The sequence below is a fragment of the Callithrix jacchus genome, chromosome 7 (genome assembly GCF_049354715.1).
Source record: "Callithrix jacchus isolate 240 chromosome 7, calJac240_pri, whole genome shotgun sequence".
Classification (NCBI taxonomy): Eukaryota; Metazoa; Chordata; class Mammalia; order Primates; family Cebidae; genus Callithrix; species Callithrix jacchus.
The window spans coordinates 157,599,481-157,627,319 of NC_133508.1; the positions used below are offsets into that span (position 1 = coordinate 157,599,481).

Here is a 27,839-nt window from a genome sequence, read left to right on the forward strand (position 1 = left end):
TTTCCAGGAACTGGAGTCTGTCAATCCTTTTACTTGTGTTGAACATTCTTCAGATATATGCATGGGATGCCAGCTTGAACACTGCACATGTCCTGATGCCTTTTTCAAACTTCTTAAACAGAGGGCAACGCGGTATATGGAACATCTTGCTGCCCACCACATGGGCTTCCAAAGCTGAGCATTCCCGGCTGCTGGAATGAGGCAGGCCACCAGCTCGATTGAGAGAGCACTGTGAACAGTGCCCAGGATCCCACAGGAGCAGCTGGAAATGGAAACTTACTGGAATGTGCTTAGTTAGCAGAGATGACCCTGACACCGCTGTCTGGCAGGAGAAAACTGCAATCCGCACGGCATTTGAGGTTGTGACAGGGACAGAGAGGAGCAAACAGGACCAGCAAAGCTAGAGAGAGTTGGGTATTAAGACTCATGTCTATAATCCCAGCATTCTGGGAGGCCAAGGTGGAAGGATCACTTGAGTCTAGGATTTCGAGATCACCCTGGGCTACATAGGGAGACTCTGTCTCTACAAAATTAAAACTTTATTAAGGTCAGCGGGGGCTACACGTGTACAAGGGTTTGGAAACTTACCAGCTGAGCCATGGACACACCGCTAAGGCGCAGTCGACGGCTGGAAGGCCTACGGCCCGAATACTCCGAGAGCCTCACCTTAGTTTCGCCGGCAAGACGGGACCTTGTGGAGTTCACGTCGAACCCAGAAGAAACTAGGGAGCCCAGGTCTCCTCCAAGTGTGCAGCAAGCTGGCCTGGGCTCCCCCGAAGGCCGTTGGAGGCAAGCCCAGGATCACCCAGTCTGCAGCAGTGTGCAGGCTTGGAGTCCCCCCGAGGGCACCCAGAGCCAGGCCCAAGCTCCCCCCAGCGTCAGCAAGACCTACATCCGGAGTCGCCTCAAAGACAGCGGGAGTCCAGTCCTGAATCTCCACGATGTCAACCGAAGCCAAGCGAGGAAGCGCCAAAGTGTTCTCAAGGCCAGGGAGTACTGGCCTCGGAGTTGGCCCAAAATGAGGAGCAGCTGACCCCGGGGTTCCCCCAGCATCAGCTACCGCCTGGCCCAGGATCACCAGAGCCTTACCCTGGTCAGCAAGCTCCAGGTCCGGAGCCCTCGCAGCCACCACTGGAGCTGACACCTGAGACACCTGGCTCTCCCCGGGGTCAGCACGAGCCGAGCAAGCCACCTCCAGCTGGAGAGACGGTGACAGGTGTCTTCGGGGCAAAGAAGCGAAAAGGTTCTTTATCCCAAGCCCCAGCGTCCAAGAAGTTGAAGGAGGAGGAGCTTCCTGTAATCCCGAGTGTGGAAGGACCACTGCAAGAAAAGATTCTCCCAGATGCACATCGTGGCAGTGGAAGATGAAGGAGCAGCAGGAGAGGAAGCTGGCCAAGGAGTTTGCCCGTCACCTGGAGGAGGAGGAGAGGCCCCGCCGGGAGAAGAAACTCCTCCTGGAGAATGAGCGGAGGAAGGCAGAGATCATCCAAGTGATCTGAAAGCCTGCGAAGCTCAAGCGGGCAAAGCAGCAGCAGCTGCGCTGCGTTGAGAAGCGGGACACCGGCCCTGCTGCAGAAGCGGCCACCCCCTCAGCCAGCAGCCGAGATCTGAGCTCAGGACAGCCGAGGCCTTCCATGGCCAACCACCATGCCAGACACAGCACCTCCGGCCTCTGCTGGTGCCGGCACTCCAGCCCCATGGCTCCAAAACAGGGACCCCATGCCAACTGGGGCTCCTGGGCCTTTGAAGGCTTGCAGGCAGGTCTCTGTGGGACACAAGCCCAGAGGGGGCCTGGGGCCTGGAAGATATGTGGGCGAGAAGAGAATCAGCCCTTATTCCTCCTTCCTCCCCTTCTCCCAGTGCCTTCAAACCAAGAACAGTACATTCTTCTGGTTCCTCAGTGAGCTGGTGACTGGCAGTTGGCTCCCCCAAGTGGTGTGTGTCTTGTTTCAGCGTCCTGGGTCCATCTTAGGCCTGGAGGCTGGCAGTTGGGAATCCAGCTTCCCCTATACCTTCCCAAAGGCTGCTCTGGGCACCTCTGCACCCCACTGGCTCTGTCCCCAGCAAGCTGAATCCGGCTCCCCATTTTCAACACTGAAAGATTAAAAGGGGTAGGTTGCAGGGAACAGGGTTTTTCCCTAGCGCTCTGTCTCCCAAACCAGATTCTGCAGAAGCCCCAGAGAATCTAACTCCTGTCGGTCCAGTCTACAGCACAAATATTTATTGCGTGCCTGTCGTGTAAAGTCTACAGCACAAATATTTATTGAGTGCCTGTTGTGTACAGTCTACAGCACAAGTATTTATTGAGTACCTGTTGTGTACAGGCACAGTCCTAGGCACCAGCAAAAACACACAGTAGACCAAAGTCTCTGCCCTCGACGTGCTTTCATTCTGATGGAGAGAAAACATAATAATCAAGCAAAATGTAAAAAAAAAAAAACTTTATTAAAAGCCAATCAGGGCTTGGAGGTGCGCACCTGCGGTCCCAGCCCCTCCCGAGGCTGAAGTAGCAGAATCACTTTGCCTGGGAAGGTGAGGATGATGCCGATGCTCTCCAGTACTCTGGGTGACAGAGCAAGACCCTGTCATAAAATAAAAGAAAACAATAAGACAGAAGACAGGTTACAGGGGAAAAAAAAAGAATGCCTAAATGAATAATCTCAGCACTGGATTTCCCATGATCTCTTTTGCCACACACTACTCTCCATTTGATGTTTAAAGTAAAATCAAATGCTATGTCCTGCCTATGTAAAACATTCCTGTGGCTTCCATTCCACTTGCTCTACACTGTAAACTGATCTCCAGCTCTCCCAGGCACTGAACGATCAGCTCATCCTTCCAACTTGTTTTCTCTCACTCTCCCTTATACTCACGGTGCCTCAGCCAGACTGGCCTCCCTTCTATTCCATAAAGAAGCAAAACGCTCTTGCCTCTGGATCTTCACCTTTATCATTCCCTTTACATAAAATGGTGTTCCTCATCTTCTCATGGTTGGCTCTCAGTTGACAGGTAGATCTCAGCTGAACTGTCACCACCCTGATGAGCTGAGATGTCCCTGACAATCCTCTCCCAAAAAGGCTTGGCTTCCTTCATTACATCACCCCGTTTTTCTGCTCCTAGCTGTTACTACAACCTGCAACTAACTTATCAGTTGTCTATTTTACTATTTATCTGTGCCTGCAATAGGGACCTTACTCAGTCTTGCTCCCCGCTACATTCCTAAGAGCCTGGAATCATGCCCAATGTCATAGAGAGCTCCACAAATATTTATTAAATAAATTAATCTAGGAACGCAAAGCTGGATCAAACCACATCAGCACATCTGAAGAATTAATAGCAGTCAGAGGAGGAAAACAGTGAGCTAGGATAGATCCCAGCAGAATGCATCACTACATAAGCCAACAGATCTAAAAAGCCTTCTGTCATCCCTTGACTGGACACTTCCCTGTATGAACCCATGCCACAGTGCAGGTCCACTTTTGCCCAGATTAACCCACAGAGCCAAGATATGGGTCAAGGCACATTAGCCTGGAAACACCAAAAGAGAAAGCATTCCCACAACAGTTAACCTGGTAATAATTTTTAAGGCCAATTTGTTTAACATAAATATATGTAGAGGTTGTACACCACCCATGCATTTATAAAGGAAAAACAAACTGCCGTAGTATAGCTCTGCTTTTCTATAACTGCAATTCTGAACACAGAATTCAGGAAAGTGAACATCAAACTTTCAAATCAGCAGTCACTTAAAAATTTTTTTCCCACAATGCGTATGACTCAAAGCCCTTCCTTGGCTTCTTCTGAGACCAAAATATCTTAAAAGAGCAGCTCAGTAATGACCGAAACAGCCAGTGGATGACAAGTTTTTGCACATCCTTTATGTTGCTAGGAGATAATTATGGCATGTTGCACTCCAGACAGAAAAGCAATACTTATAAAATATTCCCCCGAAAAATCATTCTATCCTTTTTATTTTTTAATTATACTTTAAGTTCTGGGATACATGTGCAGAATGCGCAGCTTTGTTACATAGGTAGACATGTGCTCTGGTGGTTTACTGCACCCATCAACCCGACACCTACATTAGATATTTGTCCTAATGCTATCCCTCCCCTTCCCCCACACCCTTCGACAGGCCCCAGTGTTGTTCCCCTCCCTGTGTCTGTGTCTTCTCATTGTTCAACTCCCACTCATGAGAACATGTGGTGTTTGGTTTTCTGTTCCTGTGTTAGTTTGCTGAGAATGATGGTTTCCAGCTTTATCCATGTCCCTGCAAAGGACATAACTCATTTTTTGTGGCTGCATAGTATTCTATGGTGTATATGTGCCACATTTTTTTTTTCCAGTCTATCACTGATGGGCATTGGGGTTGGTTCCAAGTCTTTGCTATTGTACACAGTGCTGCAATGAACATACATGTGCATGTGTCTTTATAGTAGAGTGACTTATAACCCTTTGAGTATATACCCAGTAATGGGATTGCTGGGTCCAGTGGTATTTCTGGTTCTAGATCATTGAGGAATCTCCACACTACAATGGTTGAACTAATTTACACTCCCACCAACAGTGTAAGTGTTCCTGTTTCTCCACATCCTCTCCAGCATGTATTGTTTCCTGACTTTTTAATAATCACCATTCTAACTGACATGAGATGGTATCTCATTGTGGTTTTCATTTTCATTTCTCTAATGAGCAGTGATTATGAGCTTATTTTCTTATGTTTCTTGGCCACATAAATGTCTTCTTTTGAGAAATGTCTGTCATATCCTTTGCTCACTTTTTGATGAGGTTGTTTGTTTTTTTCTTGTAAATGTGTTGAAGTTCCTTGTGGATTCTGGATATTAGCCCTTTGTCAGGTGGATAGATTGCAAAAATGTTCTCCCATTCTGTAGGTTGTTCACTCTGATGATAGTTTACTTTGCAGTGCAGAAGCTCTTTAGTTTCATTAGGTCCCATTTGTCGATTTGGGCTTTTGTTGCCAATGCTTTGGTTTTTCAGTCATGAAGTCCTTGCCCATGCCTGTGTCCTGAGTGGCATTGTCTAGGTTTTCTTCTAGGGTTTTATGATTTTAGGTCTTACATTTAAGTCTTTAATCCATCTTGAGTTAATTTTTGTGTAAGATGTAAGGAAGTGGCCCAGTTTCAGTTTTCTGCACATGGCTAGCCAGTTTTCCCAACACTGTTTATTAAATAGGGAATCCTTTCCCCATTGCTTGTTTTAGACAGGTTTGTCAAATATCAGATGGTTGTAGATATATGGTGTTATTTCTGAGGCCTCTGTTCTGTTCCATTGGTTTATATATCTGTTTTGGTTCCAGTACCATGCTGTTTTTGTTACTGCAGCCCTGTAGTATAGTTTGCTACCTGACTTCATCAGAGTGATTGAAGTCAGGTAGCATGATGCCTTTAGTTTTGTTCTTTTTGCTTAGGATTTTCTTGGCTATATGGGCTCCTTTTTAGTTCCATATGACATGTAAAGAACTTTTTTATAATTCTGTGAAGAAGGTCATTGATAACTTGATGGGGATAGCGTTGAATCTATAAATTACTTTGGGCAGTATGGCCCTTTTCACAATATTGATTCTCCCTAACCAGGAGCATGGAATGCTTTTCCGTTTGTTTGTGCCCTCTCTTATTTCCTTGAGCAGTAATTTGTAGCTCTCCTTGAAAAGGTCCCTCACATTTCTTGTAAGTTGTATTCCTAGGTATTTTATTCCCTTTGGAGCAATTTTGAATAGGACTTCACTCATTATTTGGCTCTCTGTTTGTCTATTATTGATATATAGAAATGCTTGTGAGTTTTCACATTGATTTTGTATCCCGAGACTTTGCCAAAGTTGCTTATCAGCTTAAGGAGTTTTCGGGCTGAGATGATGGAGTTTTCTAAATATACAATTATGTCATCTGCAAACAGAGGCAATTTGACTTCTTCTCTTCCTATTTAAATACATTTTGTTCCTTTTTCTTGCCTAATTGCCCTGGCCAGAACTTCCAATACTCCGTTGAATAGGAATGGTGAGAGAGGGCCTCCTTGTCTTATGGCAGTTTTCAAAGGGAATGCTTTCATTTTTTTGCCATTCAGTATGATATTGGCTATGGGTTTGTCATAAACAGTTCTTATTATTTTGAGATATGTTCCATAAATACCTAGTTTATTGAGTGTTTTCAGCATGAAAGGGTGTTATATTTTATTGAAGGCCTTTTCTGCATCCATTGAGATAAACGTGGTTTTTGTCATTGGTTCTGTTTATGTGATGGATTATGTATTGATTTGTGTATGATGAACCAGCATTGCATCCCAGGAATGAAGCCAACTTGATCATGGTGGATAAGCTTTTGGATGTGCTGCTGGATTTGGTTTGCCAATATTTTATTGAGTATATTCACATCAATGTTCATCAGGGATATTGCCCTGAAATTGTCCTTTTTCATTGTGTCTCTACCAGGTTTTGGTATCAGGATGATGTTGGTCTCATAAAATGAGTTTCAGAGGAATCTCTTTTCTTCTGTTGTTTGGAATAGTTTCAGAAGAAATGGTACCAGCTCCTTTTTAGATCTCCAATATAATTTGGCTGTGAATCCATCTGGTTCTGGGCTTTTATTTTGTGTGTGTGTGGGGGGGTGTTTGGTAGGCTATTAATTACTGCCTCAATTTCAGAACTTGTTATTGGTCTATTCAAGGATTGGACTTCTTCCTGGTTTAGTCTTGGGAGGATGTATGTGTTCAGAAATTTATTCATTTCTTCTGGATTTTCTAGTATATTTGTTAGAGGTATTTAGACTATTCTCTGATGGTAGTTTATATTTCTGAGAGCAGTGGTGATATCCCTGCTATCATTTTCTAATGAAACAGAATATTTCATTATTCTCTGTTTTCTTCATTGTTAGTCTGGTTAGTGGTCTATTTTGTTAATCTTAAAAAAAAAAAAACAGTTCCTGGATTCATTAGTTTTTTGAGGGGTTTTTTTGTGTCTCTGTGTCCTTCAGTTCTGCTCTGATCTTTGTTATTTCTTGTCTTCTGGTAGCTTTTGAATTTGTTTGCTCTTGCTTCCCTAGTTCTTTTAATTGTGATGCTAGGGTGTTGATTTTAGATTTTTCCTGCTTTCTCTTGTGTGCATTTAGTGCTATAAATTTCCCTCTAAACACTGCTTTAGCTGTGTCCCAGAGATTCTGGTATGTTCTATCTTTGTTCTCATTGGTTTTAATCACTTATTTATTTCTCCCTAATTTTGTTATTATACGTAGTTGTCATTCAGGAGCAGGTTGTTCAGTTTCCATGTAGTCATCCAGTTTTGAGTGAGTTTCTTAATTCTGAGTTCTAATTTGATTGTACTATGGTCTGAGAGACTGTTCATTATGATTTCCATTCCCTTGCATTTGCTGAGGAGTGTTTTACTTCCAGTTATGTGGTCAGTTTTAGAATAAGTGCTATGTGGTTTTGAGAAGAATGTATATTCTGTTGATTTGGGATGGAGAGTTCTGTCCACTTGGTCCAGAGCTGAGTTCAAGTCCTGAATATCCTTGTTAATTTTATGTCTCATTGATTTGTCTAATATTGACAGTGTCTTTGCACATGAGATAGGTCTCCCGAATACAGCACTCCAATGAGTCTTGACTTTTTATCCAATTTGCCAATCTGTGTCTTTTAATTGGGCATTTTGCCCATTTGCACTTAAGGTTAATATTGCTATGTGTGAATTTGTTCCTGTCATCATGATGCTGGCTGGTTATTTTGCACATTAGTTGATGCCATTTCTTCACAGTGCCATTAGTCTTTTTATTTTGATATGTTTTTGCAGTGACTGTTGCCAGTGTTTCCTTCCCCTTTTTAGTGCTTCCTTCAGGAGCTCTCTTAAGGCAAGCCTGGTGGTGACAAAATCCCTCAGCATTTGTTTGTCTGTAAAAGATTTCATTCCTCCTTCACCTATGAAGCTTAGTCTGGCTAGATGCGAAATTCTGGGTTGAAAATTATTTACTTTAAGAATGTTGAATATTGGCCACATTGTCTTCTGGCTTGTTGGGTTTCTGCAGAGAGGTCTGTTGTTAGTCTGATTGGCTTAGCTTTGTGGGTAACCCAAGCTTTCTCTCTGGCTGCCCTTAACATTGTTTCCTTTGTTTCAACCCTGGTGAATCTGATTATTATGCTTCTTGGGGTTGCTCTTCTCAAGGAGTATTTTTGTGGCATTCTCTGTATTTCCTGAATTTGAATGTTGGCCTGTCTTGCTAGGTTGGGGATAATATCCTGAAGTTTGCTTTCCAACTCGGTTCCAGTCCCCCGTCACTTTCAGGTACACCAGTCAATCGTAGGTTTGGTCTTTTCACATAGCCCCATATTTCTTGGAGGCTTTGTTTGTTCCTTTTCATTTTTTTTCTAATCTTTTCTTCATGTTTTATTTTATTAAGTTGATCTTTAATCTCTGATATCCTTTCATCCACTTGATCAATTCAGCTCTTGATACTTCTGTATGTGTCATGAAATTATTGTGCTGTGTTTTTCAGCTTCATCAGGTCATTTATGTTATTCTCCAAACTGGTTATTCTAGTTAGCAGTTTCTGTAACACTTTATCAAAGTTCTTAAATTTCGTGCATTGGGTTAGAACAGAGGAGTTTGTTATTACTCACCTTCTGAAGCCTACTTTTGTCAATTCATCAAACTCATTTTCCATCCAGTTTTGTCCCCTTGCTTGTGAGGAGTTGTGATGCTTTGGAGGAAAAGTGGCATTCTGGTTTTTGAAATGCTTAGCACTTTTGTGCTGGTTTTTCCTCATCTTCATGGATTTATCTACCTTTAATCTTTGATGCTGATGACCTTCAAATGGGGTTTTTTCATGGGCTTCCTTTTCATTGATGTTGTTGCTATTGCTTTCTGTTTGTTAGTTTTCCTTCTAACAGGCCTCTCTTCTGCATGTCTGCTGCAGTTTGCTGGGGGTCCACTCCAGACCCCGTTTGCCTGGGTATCACCAGCAGAGGCTGCAGAACAGCAAAGATTGCTGCTTGGTCTTTCCTCTGGAAGCTTCGTATCAGAGGGGCACCAACCAGATGTGAGTACCTCCTGTATGAGGTGCCTGTTGAATCATGCTGGGAGGTATCTCCCAGTCAGGAGGCCTGGGAGTCAAGGAGGCACTAAAAGAGGCAGTCTTTCCCTTAGCAAAGCTCGAGTTCTGTGCTGGGAGATCTGCTGCTCTCTTCAGAGCCAGCAGGCAGAAACATTTAAGTCTGCTGAAGCTGCACCCACAGCTGACCATTACACCAGGTGCTCTGTCCCAGGGAGATGGGAGTTTTCTCTACAAGCCCCTGACTGAGGCTACTGCCTTTCTTTCATAGATGCCCTGCCCAGAGAGGAGGAATCTACAGAGGCAGTCTGGCTATAGAGGCTTTGCCACACTCCAGTGGGTTCCGTCAAGTCCAAACTTCCCAGCAGCTTTGTTTACACGATGAGGGGAAAACCACCTACTCAAGGCTTAGTAATGGCAGATGTCCCTCCCCCCGCCCCTCCCCTCACCCCTCCCCCATCCAAGCTCGAGCTTCCTTGGTTGACTTCAGACTGCTGTGCCAGCAGCGAGAATTTCAAGCCAGTGGATTTTAGCTTGCTGGACTTTGTGGGGGTGGGACCCAGTGAGCAAGACCACCTGGCTCCTTGGCTTCAGCCCCTTCCCAGGGGAGTAAATAGTTCCGCCTCACTGGTGTTCCAGGTGCCACTGGGGTATGAAGAAAACTCCTACAGCTAGCTCGGTGTCTGCCCAATCAGCTGCCCAGATTTGTACTTGAACCCAGGGTCCTGGTAGTGTAGACACACAGGGGAATCTCCTGGTCTGCAGGTTGCAAAAACCGGGGTAAAAGTATGATATCTGGGCCAGATAGCACAGTCCCATTGTGGCTTCCCTTGGCTAGGGGAGGGAGCTTCCTGACCCTTTGCACTTTCCAGGTGAGGCAATGCCCCACCCTGCTTCTGCTCACTCTCCATGGGCTGCACCCACTCTCTAACCAGTCCCAGTGAGATAAACCAGGTACCTCAGCTGGAAATGCAGAAATCACCTGCCTTCTGCACTGGTCTCGCTGTGAGTTGCAGATCGGAGCTGTTATTCAACCACCTGCTCAGATCCCCATGATCTCTGTCTATTAAACAGCGCAGCAGAGAGAAATCAGAGGAAGGGGAAAAAAGCAGGTGTCATTAGAATACTTGGAATAGTAGTAAAAACTTTGGAGAATTGTGATAACTTAAAAGAAACTCAGAAGTCTAAATTAGATGTCATTGTTAACGGGTTGATTAAACAAGGGGGAAATTGACAATGATCCCAGTGTTAGGCCTTCATTATTTATTTATTTAGAGACAGGGCTTCACCATGTTGGCCAGGCTGGTCTCAAACTCCTGACCTCAGGTGATCTACCCACCTCGGCCTCCCAAAGTGCTGGGAATATAGGCTTGAGTCACCATGCCTGGCCTTTGCCTTTATTTTTTTATGCAGGTCTCAAATTGGCTCCTGCTTTGGTGGAGTGATAATTTGAGGCCAAGGAGGGGTCTTTAATCTGCAACAAAGATGGCGTGTTTGTGCTGAAAGTTCAAGGACGTTCTAAGAACGCACACGTCTGGGGCTGACTGTCCGTGCGACACAGCAGTAACAGTGGCATCGTGGGACAGGAGGCCTGGATGATTGTGGGCCTTGAAGATGACTTCCCACACCCTGATTTGCGTGGCAACATGTGACTTGTAAAAAGTGGAAGCTTTATGATTTAGTCTGTTTGTGTTGGTATAACAAAAGATATGAGATCGGATAAGTTACAAACAGTAGAAACTTATTTCTAATGTTCTAGAGGCCAGGAAGTCCATGATGAAGATGTTGTTCTGTTCCATATATGGTAAGAGCCCAACGTCTCCTTCCAATACAGCATCTTGTTGCTGCATCCTCTGCAAGAGATGGACACTGTGTCCTCACATGGTAGAAGAATGGAAGGAGTCACCTAGTTCTTTCAAGTCCTTTCATAAGGTCACAATCCCATTTATGAGGGCCCTGTCATATATTAGTCGCTTCCTAAAGGACCCAGCTGTAAATACTATCACATTGGCAATTAAAATTCAATATACAAATCTAGAGGAGATACATTCAGAACATTCAATTTCACAAGATCAAGAAAGAATATGGGACAAGGGTAATCTTGGTGTAGCCTAACTCATGCACTGCTGCAAGAGACTTTGGGAATATTTTTTACTTTGAGTCACAGAGCCAAGCCAGAGACAAGAAAAAATGCAAGAGTGAAGGAAAGCCTAAAATATTCGCTGTGAAGACCTAGGATGTTACAGGATATTGTGACCCATTGACTAATATTTATTCTGTACAATGCACTGACTTCCAAGAAAAGTAGCAGAAAAAGAATTTTCAGATAATAGATCCAAAACCATAGAAACAAATTAATATTGACTAGTTGAGTATTTCAACAGTAAATAAGAAAGGAAATATCTTTATTTTGGTCATATTGGGTAGTTTTAGTAGATAGATAAAGGCTTACTCAATCAAGTACTACAGAGCTAAGTGAATGGCAAAGATTTAAGTCTAAGAAATCTCCTTTTACTCAGGGGTCCCCAAGAATGACATCTGACAGTGGCAGACTCATGAGAGAACTATGCCACCAGCCACGTCCCACAGATATGACCAGACCTAGGCAGACTTTGCTTTCCTCTGGCCTGTTCTCCAACCCTCTTACTCTTGTCCTCCATCAGGAATCAGCCTCACAGACAGTGGGACTTGGTGCCCTTTCTAGAGCTTTACAAGTCCACTTTGGAAATGCACTTCTAGCTCATAGAACTATTTGTCACATACCACTTTTCTCACCTCCTTTCCATTTGTGTTAAATTCATAACTGTGGTCTCATGATTTTCCTCACATCAGAAAAAGGTAAGAACATCTCAGTACTAAATGTTCTTTGTGGTTAAGTAACAAGTAAAGCCTTGAAGATAAGACTTGAAATCAGAGAAAACGTAAGTAGGATAACATCCACCTCTCTAAACACCCAATCACAGTCTTACGTCATTTTTTTTTCACGCTTTTATGCTGGCTAGTAATCGTGTTGCAAAATTTCCCAAAGTTTTTTTTATTACAGGGACTTTAAAGCAGGCATAATGGCTCCTTAAGGTCATCTTCATCTTTTCAACCCTGAAATCACCAGCTGATGACTTGTGGGGGTCAACAGAGATTGGTTTGGGGTAAGAGTGAAACAAATCACATGAGCATTTGGTATTAAAGCAATGTGGTATACAGACAATGGTGTTAGCTTACTTTATAAGAGAATGTAGTGGAAGCTATCTTTGAATACATCTACCTGGTGATACTGTGCTCCCAGATACACGTGTAATTTTTTAAGTTGTGTCTGGACTCAGAGGTCTAGATCCAAAATTCCAAGGGAAATGGCAAGAGTATTAAGATAATGCCAAAATACTTTTCTCCATTGCTCAGAAACAGGGAAAAATGAGTGCCCACAGTAAACCAAAGGTGCATATAAAATCTCAGAAGGAATCTCTTAACTCCTAAAAAGTCTTATATTTGTAATGCAATCTGATACAAAGATAGGCAACAGACGTGAACAGACATCTTGCCAAAGAAGATGTATAGAATGCAAAAAAAGCCTGTAAAAAGATAATCAACATCATATGTCATTAGAGAATTACTGACTAAAATGAACATGAAATGCTACCGCATATCCATTAGAATGGCCAAAATCCACAACACTGACAACACCAAATGCTGGCAAGAATATGGGGCATCAGGAGTGCTCATCCATTGCTGGTCAGGATGTGAAATGGTAAAGACACTTCATAAGGCATTTTGGCAGTTTCTTATAAAGCTAAACATATTCTTAACATATGATCCATCAATCATGCTTCATTGCATTTGCACAAATAAATTGGAAACATTTCCACACCAAACCCTACTTCTATTTATTTATTTTTTTTTTAGCTATTTTGCTTTTAATAAAGTAAATGTAATGACAAGAGTAGGGAGGTGACAAACACATCAATATGTATTTTTCTTATGGCCGGTTTCTTCTTTAACTGTACCCAGGGTCAACAATCGCGCTAGCTTTGTTCTACTATTGCAGTAACATGCTTTTCATATTCCCGCTTGTTCTCCTGGTACAGCTGAGCAGCCTGGCTGTTTGCTGGACTATTGGGATTGGGTTCATCCAATAGAGACTGCATGGATGTTAAAATCGAAGACACATCATAGGTTGGACTCCAACGGTTCTGAAGTATATCCAGACATATACTACCATCTGCATAGACATTTGGATGGAACATCTTAGAGACAAATCTAACTGTAGGTGGCTTATTTGGATATTCTTCAGTGAATTCTATTGTAAGTTTAAATGTTCCATCCTCAAATGGGGTCCCTTCAGGCCCGAAAATGACCGCGTTCCACACCATTATGTTGTTCTCGGACGGAGCCCCACTGACTGTGGCTGGAGGATCCTCCTGCAACCTCTTGAAGTCCCGCATGAGGCACCGGTGAGCCAGGGTGGACATATCGCGAACCAGGTCAGGGGTGCGGCATACACTAGGGTCTTGGGTTCCCGTGGAGGGAGGAGGCCGAGGAGGCAGAAGAAGCCAGAGAAGGGGAGGCAGAAGCACCCAAAGGTACCGCGCTACCTCTCCGAAGTCAAGGGTCGGTCCAAAACCTACTTTTAAATTAGATTTTTATTTTTATTTGAGGTGGAGTTTCACTCTTATTGCCCAGGCTGGAGTGCAATGATGTGATCTTGGCTCACTGCAACCTCCACTCCCAGGTTCAAGCCATTCTCCTGCCTCAGCCTCTCAAATAGCTGGGATGTGCAACCACTTCAGGCTAATTTTGTATTTTTAGTAGAGACATGGTTTCTCCATGTTGATCAGGCTGGTCTCGAACTCCCGATCTCAGGTGATCCACCTGCCTTGGCCTCCCAAAGTGCTGGGATTGCAGGTGTAAGCCACCATGCCCAGCCGGTTAGGTCTTCATAGCAGTTTTATTCATTATTATAAAAACTTGGAAGCAGCCACATTGTCTTTCAGGAAGTGAATGAATAAATAAACTGTGGTGCAACCAGATAATAATATACTATTTAGTGCTAAAGAAGAAAAAACTATCAAGCCATAAAAAGACATGAAGGAAACTTCAACGTATGTTACTAAATGCAAGAAGCCAATATCAGCAGGCTATATGCAATGTGATTCCAACTATATGACATTCTAGAAAAGGCAAAACCTTGGAGACAGTAAAAAGGTCATGGCTGTCAGAGTCAGGCTGCACAGAGGGATGAACAGGCAGAGCATAGAGGATGTTTAGGGCAGATCATACAATGGTGGTGACATGTCATTGAACATTTGTCAAAACTCAACGAATGTACCACATCAAGAGAAAACTTTGGACTTTGAGTGATAAAGTGTCAATGCAAGTCAACTCATTGTAGTGAATGTACCATTCTGGTGCAAAATTTTGGTAGCGGGGGAGGCTGTGTATGTGTGGGGTGGGGTATATGAGAACTCTCTGCACTCTCCCTCAATGTTGTAGTGAAGCTAAAGCTATTATAGAAAATAAAGTCTATTTTAAAACTTAAATGAGATAATATATATAAAGCACCTGACACCCAGTAAAGAGCTCAATTAATATGTTAGAGCTCATATGTAGAGCTTTCCATGTGCAAGGATATGTCCCATGTGACCTCTTGGTCTGATCTTAACTGATTAATCTTTATAATAAATTTCTGGAGTGGACTTGCTGGGTCAAGTGTGTGAAAGTTTAAAATATTTTGTCAGATACTCACCAGATATTTGTGTCAACTTACACTTCCACAAATAACATGCCTGTCTCTCCCCACATCTTCACCCACACTTAATAACTTCAGAGAATCTAATATTAATATTTATTAAATCACTCGTAGTTTTCAAACTGAGTCTGATAAACAGCTAATGTTCTTCGTAATGCAAGAGAAATCCCCAAGAAAAGAAAGCAGTTTGTTAAAAGTATGTCAGTCTACCTTTTCTTTTCTTTTTGACCTCTCAACTTTTTATTGGCCTCCTGCTCCCCCAAGGGTCCCCTGCTTCTGCTGGCCTAATGTCTCAGAACTGTGGTGTCATTGGTCTCAGACACCACTTTGCCATCGACTCTCCGGCGGGTGGTCGTCTTTTGAATGGTTTGCATGCAGTCGCTGCTGTCCAGGGCATCGCTAAGACTGCAGTCCTCGCCATCTTCCAGCAGGTGGCGGTAGGTGGCGATCTCGGCCTCCAGCTTGACCTTGATGTTCAACAGAGCCTCGTACTCCTGGGCCTGGCGCTGTCCCTCTGCCCGGGTCTGTGCCAGCTCTGACTGCAGGTGCAGCAGGATTCCGTTGAGCTGCTCCATCTGCAGGGCGTAGCGGGCCTCCACCTCCCTCAGGCTGTTCTCCAAGCTGATCTTCGTATTTCTCATGGAGTTCAGCTCGATCTCCAAGGACTGGACCTTACGTCTCAGCTCTGTGAGCGTCATCTCAGCAGCTTCAACCTCGGTGGACTGTGTGGTGAGTACTATGGTGCTCTCCTCAATCAGCTGAGTCCAGTACTCACCCAGCTCCTCTCGGTTCTTCCAAGCCAGCTGGTCATTGAGCCCGGATTTCTGCCATGATCTTAGTGAGGTCCTGAGATTTGAGGGCATCTACCTCCACGGTCAACCCAGAGCTGGCAATCTGGGCTTGTAGGCCATTTGCTTCCTCTTCGTGGTTCTTCTTCATGAAGAGCAGCTCCTCCTTAAGAGCCTCGATCTCTGTCTCCAGCTGCAGCCGAGTGACGTTGGTGTCGTCGATGACCTTGCAGAGCCCATGGATGTCGCTCTCCACAGACTGGCGCATGGCCAGCTCAGTCTCATACTGACTCTAAAGTCTTCAGCAGCAAGACGAGCACTGTCAATCTGCAGAACGATGCGGGCATTGTCCACAGTATTTGCTAAGATCTGAGCCCTCAGGTCCTCGATGGTCTTGAAGTAATGGCCCCAGTCTCTGACCTGGGGTCCCTTCTCCAGGTGCCCCCGGGTTTTGCTCTCCGACTTCCGGTTCTCGGTCTCCAGGCTCCTGACTGTGTCCAGGTAGGAGGCCAGGCAGTCGTTCAGGCTTGGCATGGTCTCCTTCTCGTTCTGGATGCCTCCCGTTCCTGCCAGACCCCTGGCCATCCCCATGGCAGGGCCCCCGACCCGCTTGCCGCTCTGGAAGCTGGCGGAGCATGTCATGGAGATGTGGGAGATGCGGGAACCAGAGCCCCCAGTGCCTGCATAGATGCTGGCCATGCTGCTGATGGGCCGGGCATCGTAGCTGGGCACCTGCACGGAGCCCACAGACCAGCAGTTGGTGGAGAAGGTGGAGCGAGTGGTGAAGCTCATGCTGCCTGGGGAGGAGAGCGAGAGGACAGGACTCAGGCTTTGCCAACCACCTACCTTTTCTTTCCTTAAACGTTGGAGTTCCAAGCGCTCTTGATTGGAACAAAGTTCCGATTTCATCTGAAGACTCAACTGGGGAAATACCTACTTTCAAGCTCACTTACATAGTTGTTGGAAAATTCACTTCCTCGAAGCTTATTGGACTGAGAGCCTCGGTTCCCCTTTGTCTGTTGGCTGCCCTCAGATCATTGCTAAATTGTCCTCTCCAGCACGGCAGCTTGCTTCATCCAGCCCAGCGAGAAAGAGGAAGTGTAAAACCAGATGAAAGTCCCTACCTTTTCTAAACTAATCATGGAAGTAACATTCATTTTTGTCTTACTATACGGATTAAAAGCAAGTTGCTATGTTCAGCCCACACACAAGGGAATGAATACCAGGAAGTAGAGATGAATGGAGTCACCTTAGAGGCTGGCTACCATATCACTGTCAGACTCGGGAGGAAATAATTGAGTGACATCTATGTGACCTCCCCCAAGAAATAATTGACAAGGAGAGAATTCAGTAGGAGATGAAAATCAGATTTTGCTAAAGCCTTCTCCTCTCTCACTTTGAAGGTTTGGCTTGGAAAGACAGCCAAGTTGAGCTCACATAAACCAAAAGCTCTGGCTCTACTTCTCCCTGTATGGTGGAGGGAAGCTCCATTGTTCCTTACTTCTGAAAACTGGCTCTTCAAGTACCCTTCAAATACCTGGGCTCAGATGCATATCCATGCTTTAGATAAGAAGAAAATTGCTTCTCCTTGGCAAACACTTTGGCCTGGGCATGATCCCAGCCTCTCATTAGTATAAGAGACTTTCCAGTAGTTTCATTTTTGTGGTCACTGTTCCCTTCTGTTACCTTCTGTGTATTAGTCCATAAGCACTATGTCTCAAAAGCACTAAGACATTCTAGAGTCCTTGATTGCTCACTCATCCTTCCATTCATTCATTCAGTAAACACGTATTAAGTTCCTATGATGTGTCACATGTTGTGCAAATTCTTATAGTAATAAAAAGATGTAGGGCCAGGTGCGGTGGCTCATGCCTGTAATCCCAGCACTTTGGGAGGCCAAGGCAGGTGGATCACAAGGTCAAGAGATCGAGACCATCCTGGTCAACATGGTGAAACCCCGTCTGTACTCAAAATACAAAAAATTAGCTGGGCATGGTGGCGCGTGCCTGTAATCCCAGCTACTCAGGAGGCTGAAGCAGGAGAATTGCCTGAACCCAGGAGGCAAAGGTTGCGGTGAGCCGAGATCACGCCATTGCACTCCAGCCTGGGTAACAAGCGTGAAACTCCGTCTCAAAAAAAAAAAAAGATGTAGAACACATAGACACTTTATTTAGTCAAACACTTAACAATGTTTGAGCACCTACAAGGTGCTCTGTACAAGGTGCTAAAGATCAGTAAAGGAGTAGCCCACTTTAAGACAACACAACAAAAAGAAACTCGGGACTCCTCTGGCTGTAACACCTTTTTACTGAGATCTTCCTGGCACAACTTCTTGAACAGGTGTTGTTTTTATTAATCACTCTCTTCACATTTTTCTTCTATTCCACAACACAGATGAACTGTATGTTGGACTTTCCAGTTGAACTTTCAACCCAACTGTTTGTGGCAGTTGCTCTTACCAAATGATTTACAACATTGCCAAAACCAATAATCAATTGTTTTATCTTCCTGTTGCATTTCGTGTGTCAGCAGCATCCAACATAGCGGACCACACTCCTCTTGAAATACTTCCTTCACTTGACTTTCACAAGGCCATCTCCTCCTAATTTTCCTTCTGCCCGCCACCGACTCCTACTCAGTATATTTAACTGGCTCCTCTTCTGTTCAACAGTTTTGTTTTTTTGTTTGTTTGTTTTTTCCGTGTTGGAGTTTCACTCCTTTTTACCCAGGCTGAAGTGCAGTGACGCAATCTCAGCTCACTGCAAACTCCGCCTCCCGGGCTCAAGCGATTCTCTTGCCTCAGCCTTCTAAGTAGCTGGAAATACAGGCGCCCACCACCACACCCAGCTAATTTTTGTACTTTTACAAGAGACAGGATTTCACCATGTTGGCCAGGCTGGTCGCGAACTCCTGACCTCAGGTGATCCACCCACCTCGGCCTACCAAAGTGCTGGAATTACAGGCATGAGCCACTGTGCCCAGCCCGCTGTTCCACTTCTAAATATTGATATGTTTACTCCAGGATTCAGTCCAGAAACTTTCCCTATTATCCATGAATATTTTTACCTAAGCTTATTTCATCTAGTCCTGTGCCTTTAAAGATTATTCTATGCTACTCGTGTCCAACCAGACCTCTCTAGGACTCAAGCACAAGGGGTGTAATTATCCTAAAGTAACCCAGAAGTTTAGTAAGCTGGCCAAGAAGAGGAATTTTCCTTTTCCCAGCATAAATAACTGTGCCTGGTAAAGCTCTCTGTAGAATGGGTGGTTTTCTCCCCTAAGAAAAAGGAAACCCTTTGCCTGAGTCCCAAGGACTCCAGGTGCTGGGCAGTTGATCTTCCCAGACAATCTTGTGAACAGCTGGCACCTAAATCTAGATTGTTTCACACCAATAACCCATGTTTTCCTCCACTGATAAAGCTGTGTCCATGTGTTTACATGATAAAATAAGGGAGACTAATGTTCCTACACTGGAGCAAAGACTCCCATTGTGAGCCCAGCACTTCCTGATCATTTATGCATCAGTATAAAATAGGAGGATGGGGAAATCATGCCGTCTAAATCATGCCCTCTATTCTTTTGTTGATCAGTAATCTTTGTGAGTTTTCCTAATACAGCATTTTTTTTTCTGAGCACATTCAGGGGACATTTTGATGATACATGACAAGGTGGGGTTTTTTTAGGCCCCTCCCTCTTCAGGGTTCTGCATGGAAACTGTGAGGAGGGGAGATTCTCAGTGTGGTGGGGGACTGAGTGTGGCAGGGACTCCTGAGCAGCTGAGGCCCTCTCTTCTCTGATGCTCTGCTAGGGCTGGTGGTTCGGAGGTCTTACTCCTTGGAGGTCATGTGGGTCATGAGGTTCACCGCCCTGTTTCTATAGCCAAATTCATTGTCATATCAGAAAATGAGATTGAGAAAGCGGTCACTGAGGGCAATGCCCATCCCGGGATTGAAGGTGGAAGAGTGGGTGTCAATGGTTAAGCTGGAAGAGACAGTCTGGTTCTCAGTGCAGCACAGGATGCCCGTATGGGGACCCTCTGATGCCTGCTTCACCACCTTCTTGATGTTATCCTATTTGGCAGGTCAAGTCCATGACCAACGTGGTGGTGGGGGGGGTAACAGAATGCCCTGCCACTGAGCCTCCTGCTCAGCTCATTGATACACTTGCCACAGCCTTGACAGTGCCAGTAGATGCAAAGATAATGTTCCTTTGAGCCCTGCAGCTGTCATGCCGCAGTTTCACAGAGTGGACACCCACAGCCTTTTGTGTGGCCGTAATAGCAGTGACTGTGGTCATGAGTCCTTTCACTACACCAAAGTTGTCATGGATAATCCTGGCCAGAGGTGCTAAGCAGTTGGTGGTACAGGAAGCACTGCTGATGATCTTAAGGCTGTTGTCATATTTCTCATGGTTCACACCCATCACAAACATGAGGGTGTCAGCAGAAGGGTTAGAGGTGATGACCTTTTTAGCTCCCCGCTGCAAGTGAGCCGCAGCCTTCATGGTAGTAAAGACGCCAGTGGACTCTATGATGTTCTTGGTACCAGCATCGCCCTATTTGATTCTGGTGGGCTCTAGCTTTTGGAAGATGGTGGTGGGATTTCCACTGATGACAAGCTTCTCATTCTCAGCCTTGATGGTACCATGGAATTCGTCATGGGTGGAATCATACTGGAACATGTAGACCATGGATTTGAGGTCGATGAAGGGGTCATGAATGGTGACAATATCCACTTTACCAGAGTTTTAAGTAGACCTGGTTACCAGTCACCCAACAGGGCTGAATCCGTTGCCTCTGGCTTCCACCTTCACCATGGTATCTCGGGGACGTGACTGGTGCCGCACAACAAGAGGCGGCTGTTGGTCGAAGGGGAGAAGCAGAAGGCTGCAGCATATTATTTAACCATATGATTGTATTTAGAAATTCTTCACACACTCTGATGTCAAAAGGTGGTAACTCAGATGGGCAACACTTGACATAGCATGCTGATATTCCCTGAGCATGTGGACAATTCACTTGTCTCAGTATCACTCGTTTAAAAGACTATCTTTTTTCCATATGGATTTTTCTATTGTAAAAATTAATTGGCCATATGAATTTAGGCCATTAACACACACAAAGGCAAAAATTCCTTCAAAATAAATCACAGGCCTAACTTTAAGGGCAAAACTGTTTACCTCTTAGAAGAAAATATAGATTAACATACTCAAAAGGCAAAAAGAAAACAACTTTTCCTGGTTAAAAACCAGTTGAAAAATGAAACATGATCAAAACTAAAAACGTTGGCATTTAAAAGTCATCAATAAGAAAATGAAAAGGTAATCCATAGACTGAGAAAAAAATTCAAATCATATATCTGATAAAGGACTTGTTTCCAGAATATAAAATACACTTACAACTAACATCAAAAATGTAAATAACCCAATTTTATAATGGGCAATATATTTGAATAACCATTTCATCAAAAAGGTGTAGGAATGGCCAACAAAACACATGGAAAGATGGTCAGCCTCATCGGTCGGCAGGGAAATGTAAATCAAAACTACAGTGTGACACCACTTCTTCCCCACTAGAATGCTGTAATAAAAAAGGACAGTAACACCTGGAGGAAGTGAAAAAAACAATGATGTGACAAATTGAAATATGCATTGCTGATAGGACATGCAGCCATGTTGGAAACCAGTGAGGCAGTTTCTTACAATGCTGAAGATACATTTATCATATGATCTAGGACTTTCACTCCTAGCTAACAGCCCAAAAGAAAAAAAAACTATTTCCACACAAAACATGAAGGTGAATATTCATAGCAGCTTTATCCGTAACAATTCATGAAGCAGAAACACATCAAATATCTATCCACTGATGAACTAATAAAGCAATGAGAGTTATCCATACAATTTAATAGGATTTGGCACCTAAAAGGAATGAAATATTGATACGTGCTGCCACATACGTGAACCGTGAAAGTACGTTAAGCTAAGTGAAAGAAAACAGATACAAAAGACCACGTATTGCATGATTCTATTTATACAGTGCCCAGAAAAGGAAAATCTGTAGAGTCGGTACGTCAATTGGGCGCTGCCTGGAGCTGGGGACTAGCGAAAAGGGGTGGTGACTGATGAGCAGGAGGGATTTCTCAGGAATGATAGAAATGGTGCAAAGCAGGATCATGGTGATGGCCACACAAGTCTAAAATTTTATGGAAAATAATTGAACTGTACACTTAAAACACAGGAATGTTATGTCAATTATACCTTAGTAAAGTTGCTTAAAAACAAAAGAAATTTAGTAGTGTGGCCCCCATCAGTCTTGCCCTTTGTTTAATTTCTCACTTTCTTTAGGGCTTATATTTATTGGTTCTACTCAGAGACTCCAGGAGACATTGGCTGAAATCTGCCAGGCTCCAGAACTCTCAACAGCTGAGGGAATGTCCTGCCCCATCCTGAAGGTGATGGGGGGTCTGTAAGGTGCACTCCAGCATCTGCTACAGCAGGCAAAGGCATGTGATGCACCTGCGTGGTCTCAGCAAGACCCAGCACTTGTAGCTAGTTCTGAGAGCTTCAGAGAACAAGCTGCTACATCTTGAAGCACAGGGCCAACCTCTTCTAGGCAAGTGGGTTTGAAGTGTTGCTAGTCACGTCCCAAGTAGTAGTTGAATGTCTGCAACACGGAAGGAGGGCAAGATCCAGAGTGGGGTTTCAAAGCAAATCATCTGTAGAGTATTACTTCCAACAACTGCAGAAAGCATTGTTTTCGAGTGTTTACGGCATTTTCACCAACTTAGACCATACGCTGCACCATATAACAAGTCTCAATATATATCCAAAATCAAAATCATACATGGCAAATGCTCTGGGCATAATAGTATTTAATTGGAAATCCATAACAATAAGACATCTAGAAAACCCCCAATTTTAGAAAACAAGCAATACACCCTGTTGGTATGGGTCACGTGGGTCAAAGATGAGCTGACAATAAAAAATTCAAAACATTGGTAACTGAATGATGATGACCCAACACATCAAAATGCTGGGTACAGCCACCATAGTGCTTAGAGAGAAATTACAACTGTAAATGCCCGCAGAGGAAATGAGCAAAGGACGAAAGGCAATCATATGTGCTTTTATAATAAGAACCCTGAAAAAGGAGACTAAAAAAGAAGCTCAAAGACAATAACTATAAGCCAATAAAAATAAAGGAATCATGAAGTAGAAAAATGAACGAACCATAGAGACAGTCAATTCTTCTGTACTCCATGCACAAAACTTCAGCTCAAAATGATTTTACATTTAAATGTATAGCCAGAACCACAGAGATCTTGGAAGAAAAAATTAGAAACATTTAGGAATAAAACGAATATTCCGTGGGAATAAAAATCAGAAAGTAGTTTCCTACCAGGTAGATTGGAGTCAGGGCAGGAAATTAACAACAGGCAGAAAAGAAATTTCTGCAAGGAAGGAAATGACCTATAGATTTTTCGGGTGGTACTTACATGGGCATACATAACTGTCAGGGTTCACTGAACTGAGCACTTGAGATCTGGGTGTTTCAATGAGTATAAATTATATCTCAATTTTATTAAGTAGAGGCAAGTGTCTTGCACAGCTTATGGTGGTAAAATGTGGCCAGTTATCAGGCCTAGGCTCAAGAAGCATTCACAGCATCTCCAGTTCAGAAATTTGCTGAGAATGGCTTTGCAGCCAAACATATGGGAAAAGTTCAAACACCTACGATAAGAGTCACTGGGGAATACAACCACAAATAGCCGTTCTTGTGGTACAGGCCATATCATTAAGTGGCTGTCACTAGATAGCCTTCCTTCGGTGATGTTCCTCAGTTAGGAACCCAGAGCTCTCCAGGGGAACATTGCAACTGAGGTTGTGGGTATTTTGAGCAGGAAAGAAAAGTCACCTCCATAAAACTTAGTGATTGAAGCTGCCACCATTGCAAATTCCTAAACTTTGCAAGACAGCAGCCACATTTCAAATGACACTCTGAGAGAGGAGATAACGGGCTAATACGGATTTCCCTCCAAACATAGTTACCGCACAAAGGCAAAGTCTGCATTGCACTTGGCGATTTCTCCCAGTCTAGTTTAAGATCACAGATTGCAGACAGCTGGTATCAACTTACCAGTGTCACGTTAAGGCTAAACCTAAGACTCTTTTCCACACTGCAGCCTTAGGATTGGACTTCCCTTCCTGTTCCCGGGAATAATTAGGGTTATGAACTAAAGGTCACTGTTCTTCTGAGAAAAGGGATCCCGTAGTAGGCAGGATCAATGAGTCCATGGCAGGGGTTCAAAGTGATAAAGGGCCAGCCAGAAGCCACAGAGCATAAACCTCCAAGGCTGCCACAGAGGATGAAGTGACCAGCGCCCCAACTCTTCTGTCCAGCTTTTAACCATCTAACGGTTCCAACTGTCTGTCAGAAGTTCTTCATTGTCTTTCAGCTGCTCCTGGTAATGGTGGAGACGTCAAATTTTTGCGAAAAAATGGGGTGGAGGAAAATAAGGCATCTGTGTGAGTATATAACCATTTGATCTCTTTTTTTAGCCCTCTCCTGGGTCACCCTAGAATCAGATCTGCTCCCCGGCATCTTCTGTTTCCTGCTACCTTGGATTGGCCATGACGGGCTGGAGCTGCCTTGTGACAGGAGCAGGAGGGTTTCTGGGTCGGAGGATCATCTGCCTGTTGCTGAAGGAGAAAGAGCTGAAGGAGATCAGGGCCTTAGACAAGGCCTTCAGACCAGAACTCAGGGAGGAATTTTCTGGTAAGTAAACTTGATTCATTTTAAACCCTGCCTGGGTGCAGAAACGTGGACCTTTTCTAGCAAGTTACAGAAAATTATAGTCAAATCTAAGCCAATCTCACACCCATGGTCATCAAAAAAAAAAAGAAAGAAAGAAAAGGAAAATTAAATAATATGAAATGGCATAGAGTAAATGATATTGGACAGGGTGTCTGGAGACTGGATTCCGGCCCTGACCCAGAACTTGAGAGGCAGTCACTTTAGACTCCAGCCGCCTCTTCTTCTCATCCAGAAAATCCCACATCACTTCTCTTTCTTGTCTATGACTTTTTTTTTTTCTGGAGCACTTCGTCTTGGCAATTGCTTTGCAACATTAACAAAGGACACGATTTACCCGAAGACTTCACCGGTGCGTCCCTGCCTCTCTAGACTGCCCCGAGCTCTGTTTGGTTTTATAGCACCCTCGGCATCTTTAGTGAAGGCAAAATGAAAGGAAGTGAATGTAAAGATGAGTGTTTAAGTGTGTGTGGGTGTGTGTGCGTATGTGTGTGTGTGAGAGAGAGAGAAAACGAGGGGGAGAGAAAATCAAAGAGAGAGAGAATCAGAAAGACAAAAAATGCATGAGAAAGAGGGAGAGAGAGAGTCAGTGTGAGATAGAGAGAGTGTGCACAAACGCATAGCACAGAACAGAAACAGACTAAGAGGCAATATGAGGCCAGGCAGGCTTCATTTCAATTTTTCATATACGACTTTTTTTTTTTTTTGAGACGGAGTTTTGCTTGTTACCCAGGCTTGAGTGCAATGGCCACCCGCCTCAGCCTCCCAAAGTGCTGGGATTATAAGCATGAGCCACCGCGCCCAGCCCATATACAACTTTTTAAAAACCATTTGTTGGCTGGGCGCGGTGGCTCAAGACTGTAGTCCCAGCGCTTTGGGAGGCCGAGGCGGGTGGATCAGGAGGTCAAGAGATCAAGACCATCCTGGTCAACATGGTGAAGCCCTGTCTCTACTAAAAACACAAACAATTAGCTGGGCGCGGTGGCGCGTGCCTGTAATCCCAGCCACTTAGGAGGCTGAGGCAAGAGTATTGCTTGAAGCTGGGAGGCGGAGGTTGCAGTGAGCCGAGATCACGCCATTGCACTCCAGCCTGGCACCTGGCAACAAAGCAAGACTCTGTCTCAAAAAAAAAAAAAAAAAAAAAAAAAACCATTTGCCTCTATTGCTCAATATCCCCAAGAAATTGCAGAATTTGCTGTAGCAACTCCTTGTGCAAATAACACCATGAGGAAGGTAGAAAAGGGGTCATATCCAGCTGGACAATGAACGTCGAGGTCCAGAAACAAAGCAACTTGCCCAGGCCATCTGATGTACATGTAGCAGAGCTCAGACCAGAGCTTCATCCAGAAGCTTTATCGCTTTATCCTGGAGCTGATGCTTGGCAAAGTGGGTCTTCAGTCTCTCCCTTTGCCTCCCTGTGTGTCCAATTCCCTGTCCTTCTCCTCAACCCAGAGGACTGGGGGGACTGCGTGTGGCTATGTGGGCTCTGGCTGTGCAGAGGGTCATGCCCTGCCCACAGAGACGCCCCTCATTGGCAGGACTCAGGGACCACACGCAGCGTTGTGCTCGTCTTTCACTCTCCTGTGACCTCTTCTGATTTCCTCTGCCCTGAGTTCTAATGGTGTCTTTGAGAAATATTAACACGAGACCAAAGTTAAATGTTTGTAATCCTTATGTCTCATCAATATTTGCAATCTAACACCTAATACCAGCAAAAAGCAATGCTCAGCCTAGAGGTATAGTTCTTTCATGATGAAAATGCAGGAGGTAGAATAGATGGGTAGGGGCCTGTATGAAGATAAGACCAGAGAAACCTTTCAGTGTTCTTTCTGTGCAAGGTACTGCGCTACATGGTTTGTATGTGCTGACTCATAACAGCCCTTTGAGATTGTTAATATTATTACCTTCCTTTCTTACAAATGAGGAGGCAGACACAGAGAGGTTAATTAACTCGTCAAAAGTCCCAGAGTTAGAACAAGGCAAAGCTGGATTTGAACCCATGCAGTCTAATGTAGCATCTGTGCTCTTAAACAGCCGTTTGTCCAGCCGCTTGAGGAAGGAGGGAACTATGTCTCCATCCACAATGTCCCTTTTCCTGGACTCTCTAGATTTCTGTGGACTCATTGGGGAAGAGTCCTTTTCTCTTGGCTTTAGATGTCCTCTTTGAAATAGCCATTCCTTTGAGCCAGTCTGTCTGAAGTAGCAGCACAGGAGAAGCAGAGGAAGGGAGCAGGAAGGGCAGAGGTGGAAATACAACCAGAGAAAATTCCACTCTCAGGCTGTCACCCACCTCCTCCCCAGCAGCCTCTTCCCTGCCTCCCCCACTGCAGGGCCTTCCTGGAGTTCCCTGACAATGGGAAGGTGCTGGGAATAGTCAATACACGGCAGAGCCATCGGGAGAGCAAATGGCCCCGCCTGTACCCCAGGAAGGAATTTCTCCAGCCTTGAATTTTTCACTCTGAGTTTTACTCTCACTGTTCAGATAATGAAATCACTCTCACTTCAGATAATGAAATTGGCCTTGGTTGCCAATTTTGGTTGAGCTGGCTTATTCCTACTCTTACTCAGAGAAGCTAATGATAGACAGCCAGCCCTGCACCTGGTGTACAGGTATACGGGCTCGGAGGTGGACTGGGCAGGTTCGAGCCTTCACTAGAAACATGACCTCAGATCTGTCCCTTAATCTCTCTGATCCCAGAAAACCTATCTCATGAGACAGCTGTAAAAAGAAATAAGCAGGCTGTGAGTCGTGTGCAGACTATAACGCACAAACAAGTGTAGAGTATTCATCCAAGCTCCACGTAGCGCAGCGTTCATTGTGTGTGCTAATTGCAGGTGACAGCTTTCCTGGCAGCATGACTTCCTGTGGATTGCAGGGCAGTCTGAGGACACAGGCTGTAACCACTGCCCTCCGCCAGACAGCTGGAATATTAGCCCCTTGGTGGCTAACTGTCAGCACTGCTATCTGCTTTTGGTATCAGATAAGAGTTTTTCATGGAAATCCCTCATTTAAGCCCATCCACAATTCCCTGGTAATGGCTCCACTCTCCTCCCAGTTGCCCAAGCAGGAGACTGTAGGGATGAGTTTGTTCTCTTTTCCTCTCAGCCCAGATCCAATAGATCTCAGGACCTTCTAAGTAAGGTCTGAAATTCAAACCTGGTGTGTCTCTTCCCTCCTCTGCATCCACTGCTACAGCCTGGTTCTAGTCCCCATCTAAACTTTGGCACAGATGCTCTGATTAACCTTGATCACCTTGCTTTCTCACACCACCCATACCAGTCCATTTTATATTCTACCTCACAACTGCTTCTGTTTCTCTCTCTCTCTCTCTCTCTCTCTCTCTCTCTCTCTCTCTCTCTCTCTCCCTCTCTCTCTCTCTCTCTCTCTCTCCCTCTCTCTCTCTCTCTCCTCTCTCTCTCTCTCTCTCTCTCTCTCTTTGTAACAGGGT

General features: G+C 44.5%; 1 protein-coding gene and 3 pseudogenes across 10 annotated transcripts in view; 2 read left to right on the top strand and 2 right to left on the bottom strand.

The window, feature by feature from the left end:
- LOC100389654 (3 beta-hydroxysteroid dehydrogenase/Delta 5-->4-isomerase type 1) overlaps positions 1–27,839 on the top strand; it is a 78,105-nt gene that overhangs the window by 44,991 nt on the left and 5,275 nt on the right. For 4 of the 8 annotated variants that reach the window (XM_078332873.1, XM_078332870.1, XM_078332871.1 and 1 more), the window contains one exon: positions 24,138–24,354. The exons of 1 other annotated variant lie outside the window; for it this stretch is intronic. In XM_078332873.1, the coding sequence (XP_078188999.1) occupies positions 24,210–24,354 (145 nt within the window). In that variant the 5' untranslated portion in view covers positions 24,138–24,209. Of the gene's footprint in view, positions 1–593; positions 12,200–23,918; positions 24,044–24,137; positions 24,355–27,839 lie in introns of those variants that run through there. 3 more of the 8 variants (XM_078332869.1, XM_035252625.3, XM_035252623.3) reach the window with 3 other exon arrangements.
- Positions 594–17,384, top strand: LOC144577089 (coiled-coil domain-containing protein 86 pseudogene; annotated as a pseudogene). Its single transcript, XR_013520375.1, has 3 exons — positions 594–12,199; positions 13,133–13,498; positions 15,058–17,384. The product of XR_013520375.1 is annotated as a coiled-coil domain-containing protein 86 pseudogene (transcript).
- LOC100388199 (ubiquitin-conjugating enzyme E2A pseudogene) lies at positions 12,907–13,662 on the bottom strand (annotated as a pseudogene).
- Positions 12,907–27,814, bottom strand: LOC100388922 (keratin, type I cytoskeletal 18 pseudogene; annotated as a pseudogene). The gene has a single exon (XR_008473127.2). The product of XR_008473127.2 is annotated as a keratin, type I cytoskeletal 18 pseudogene (transcript).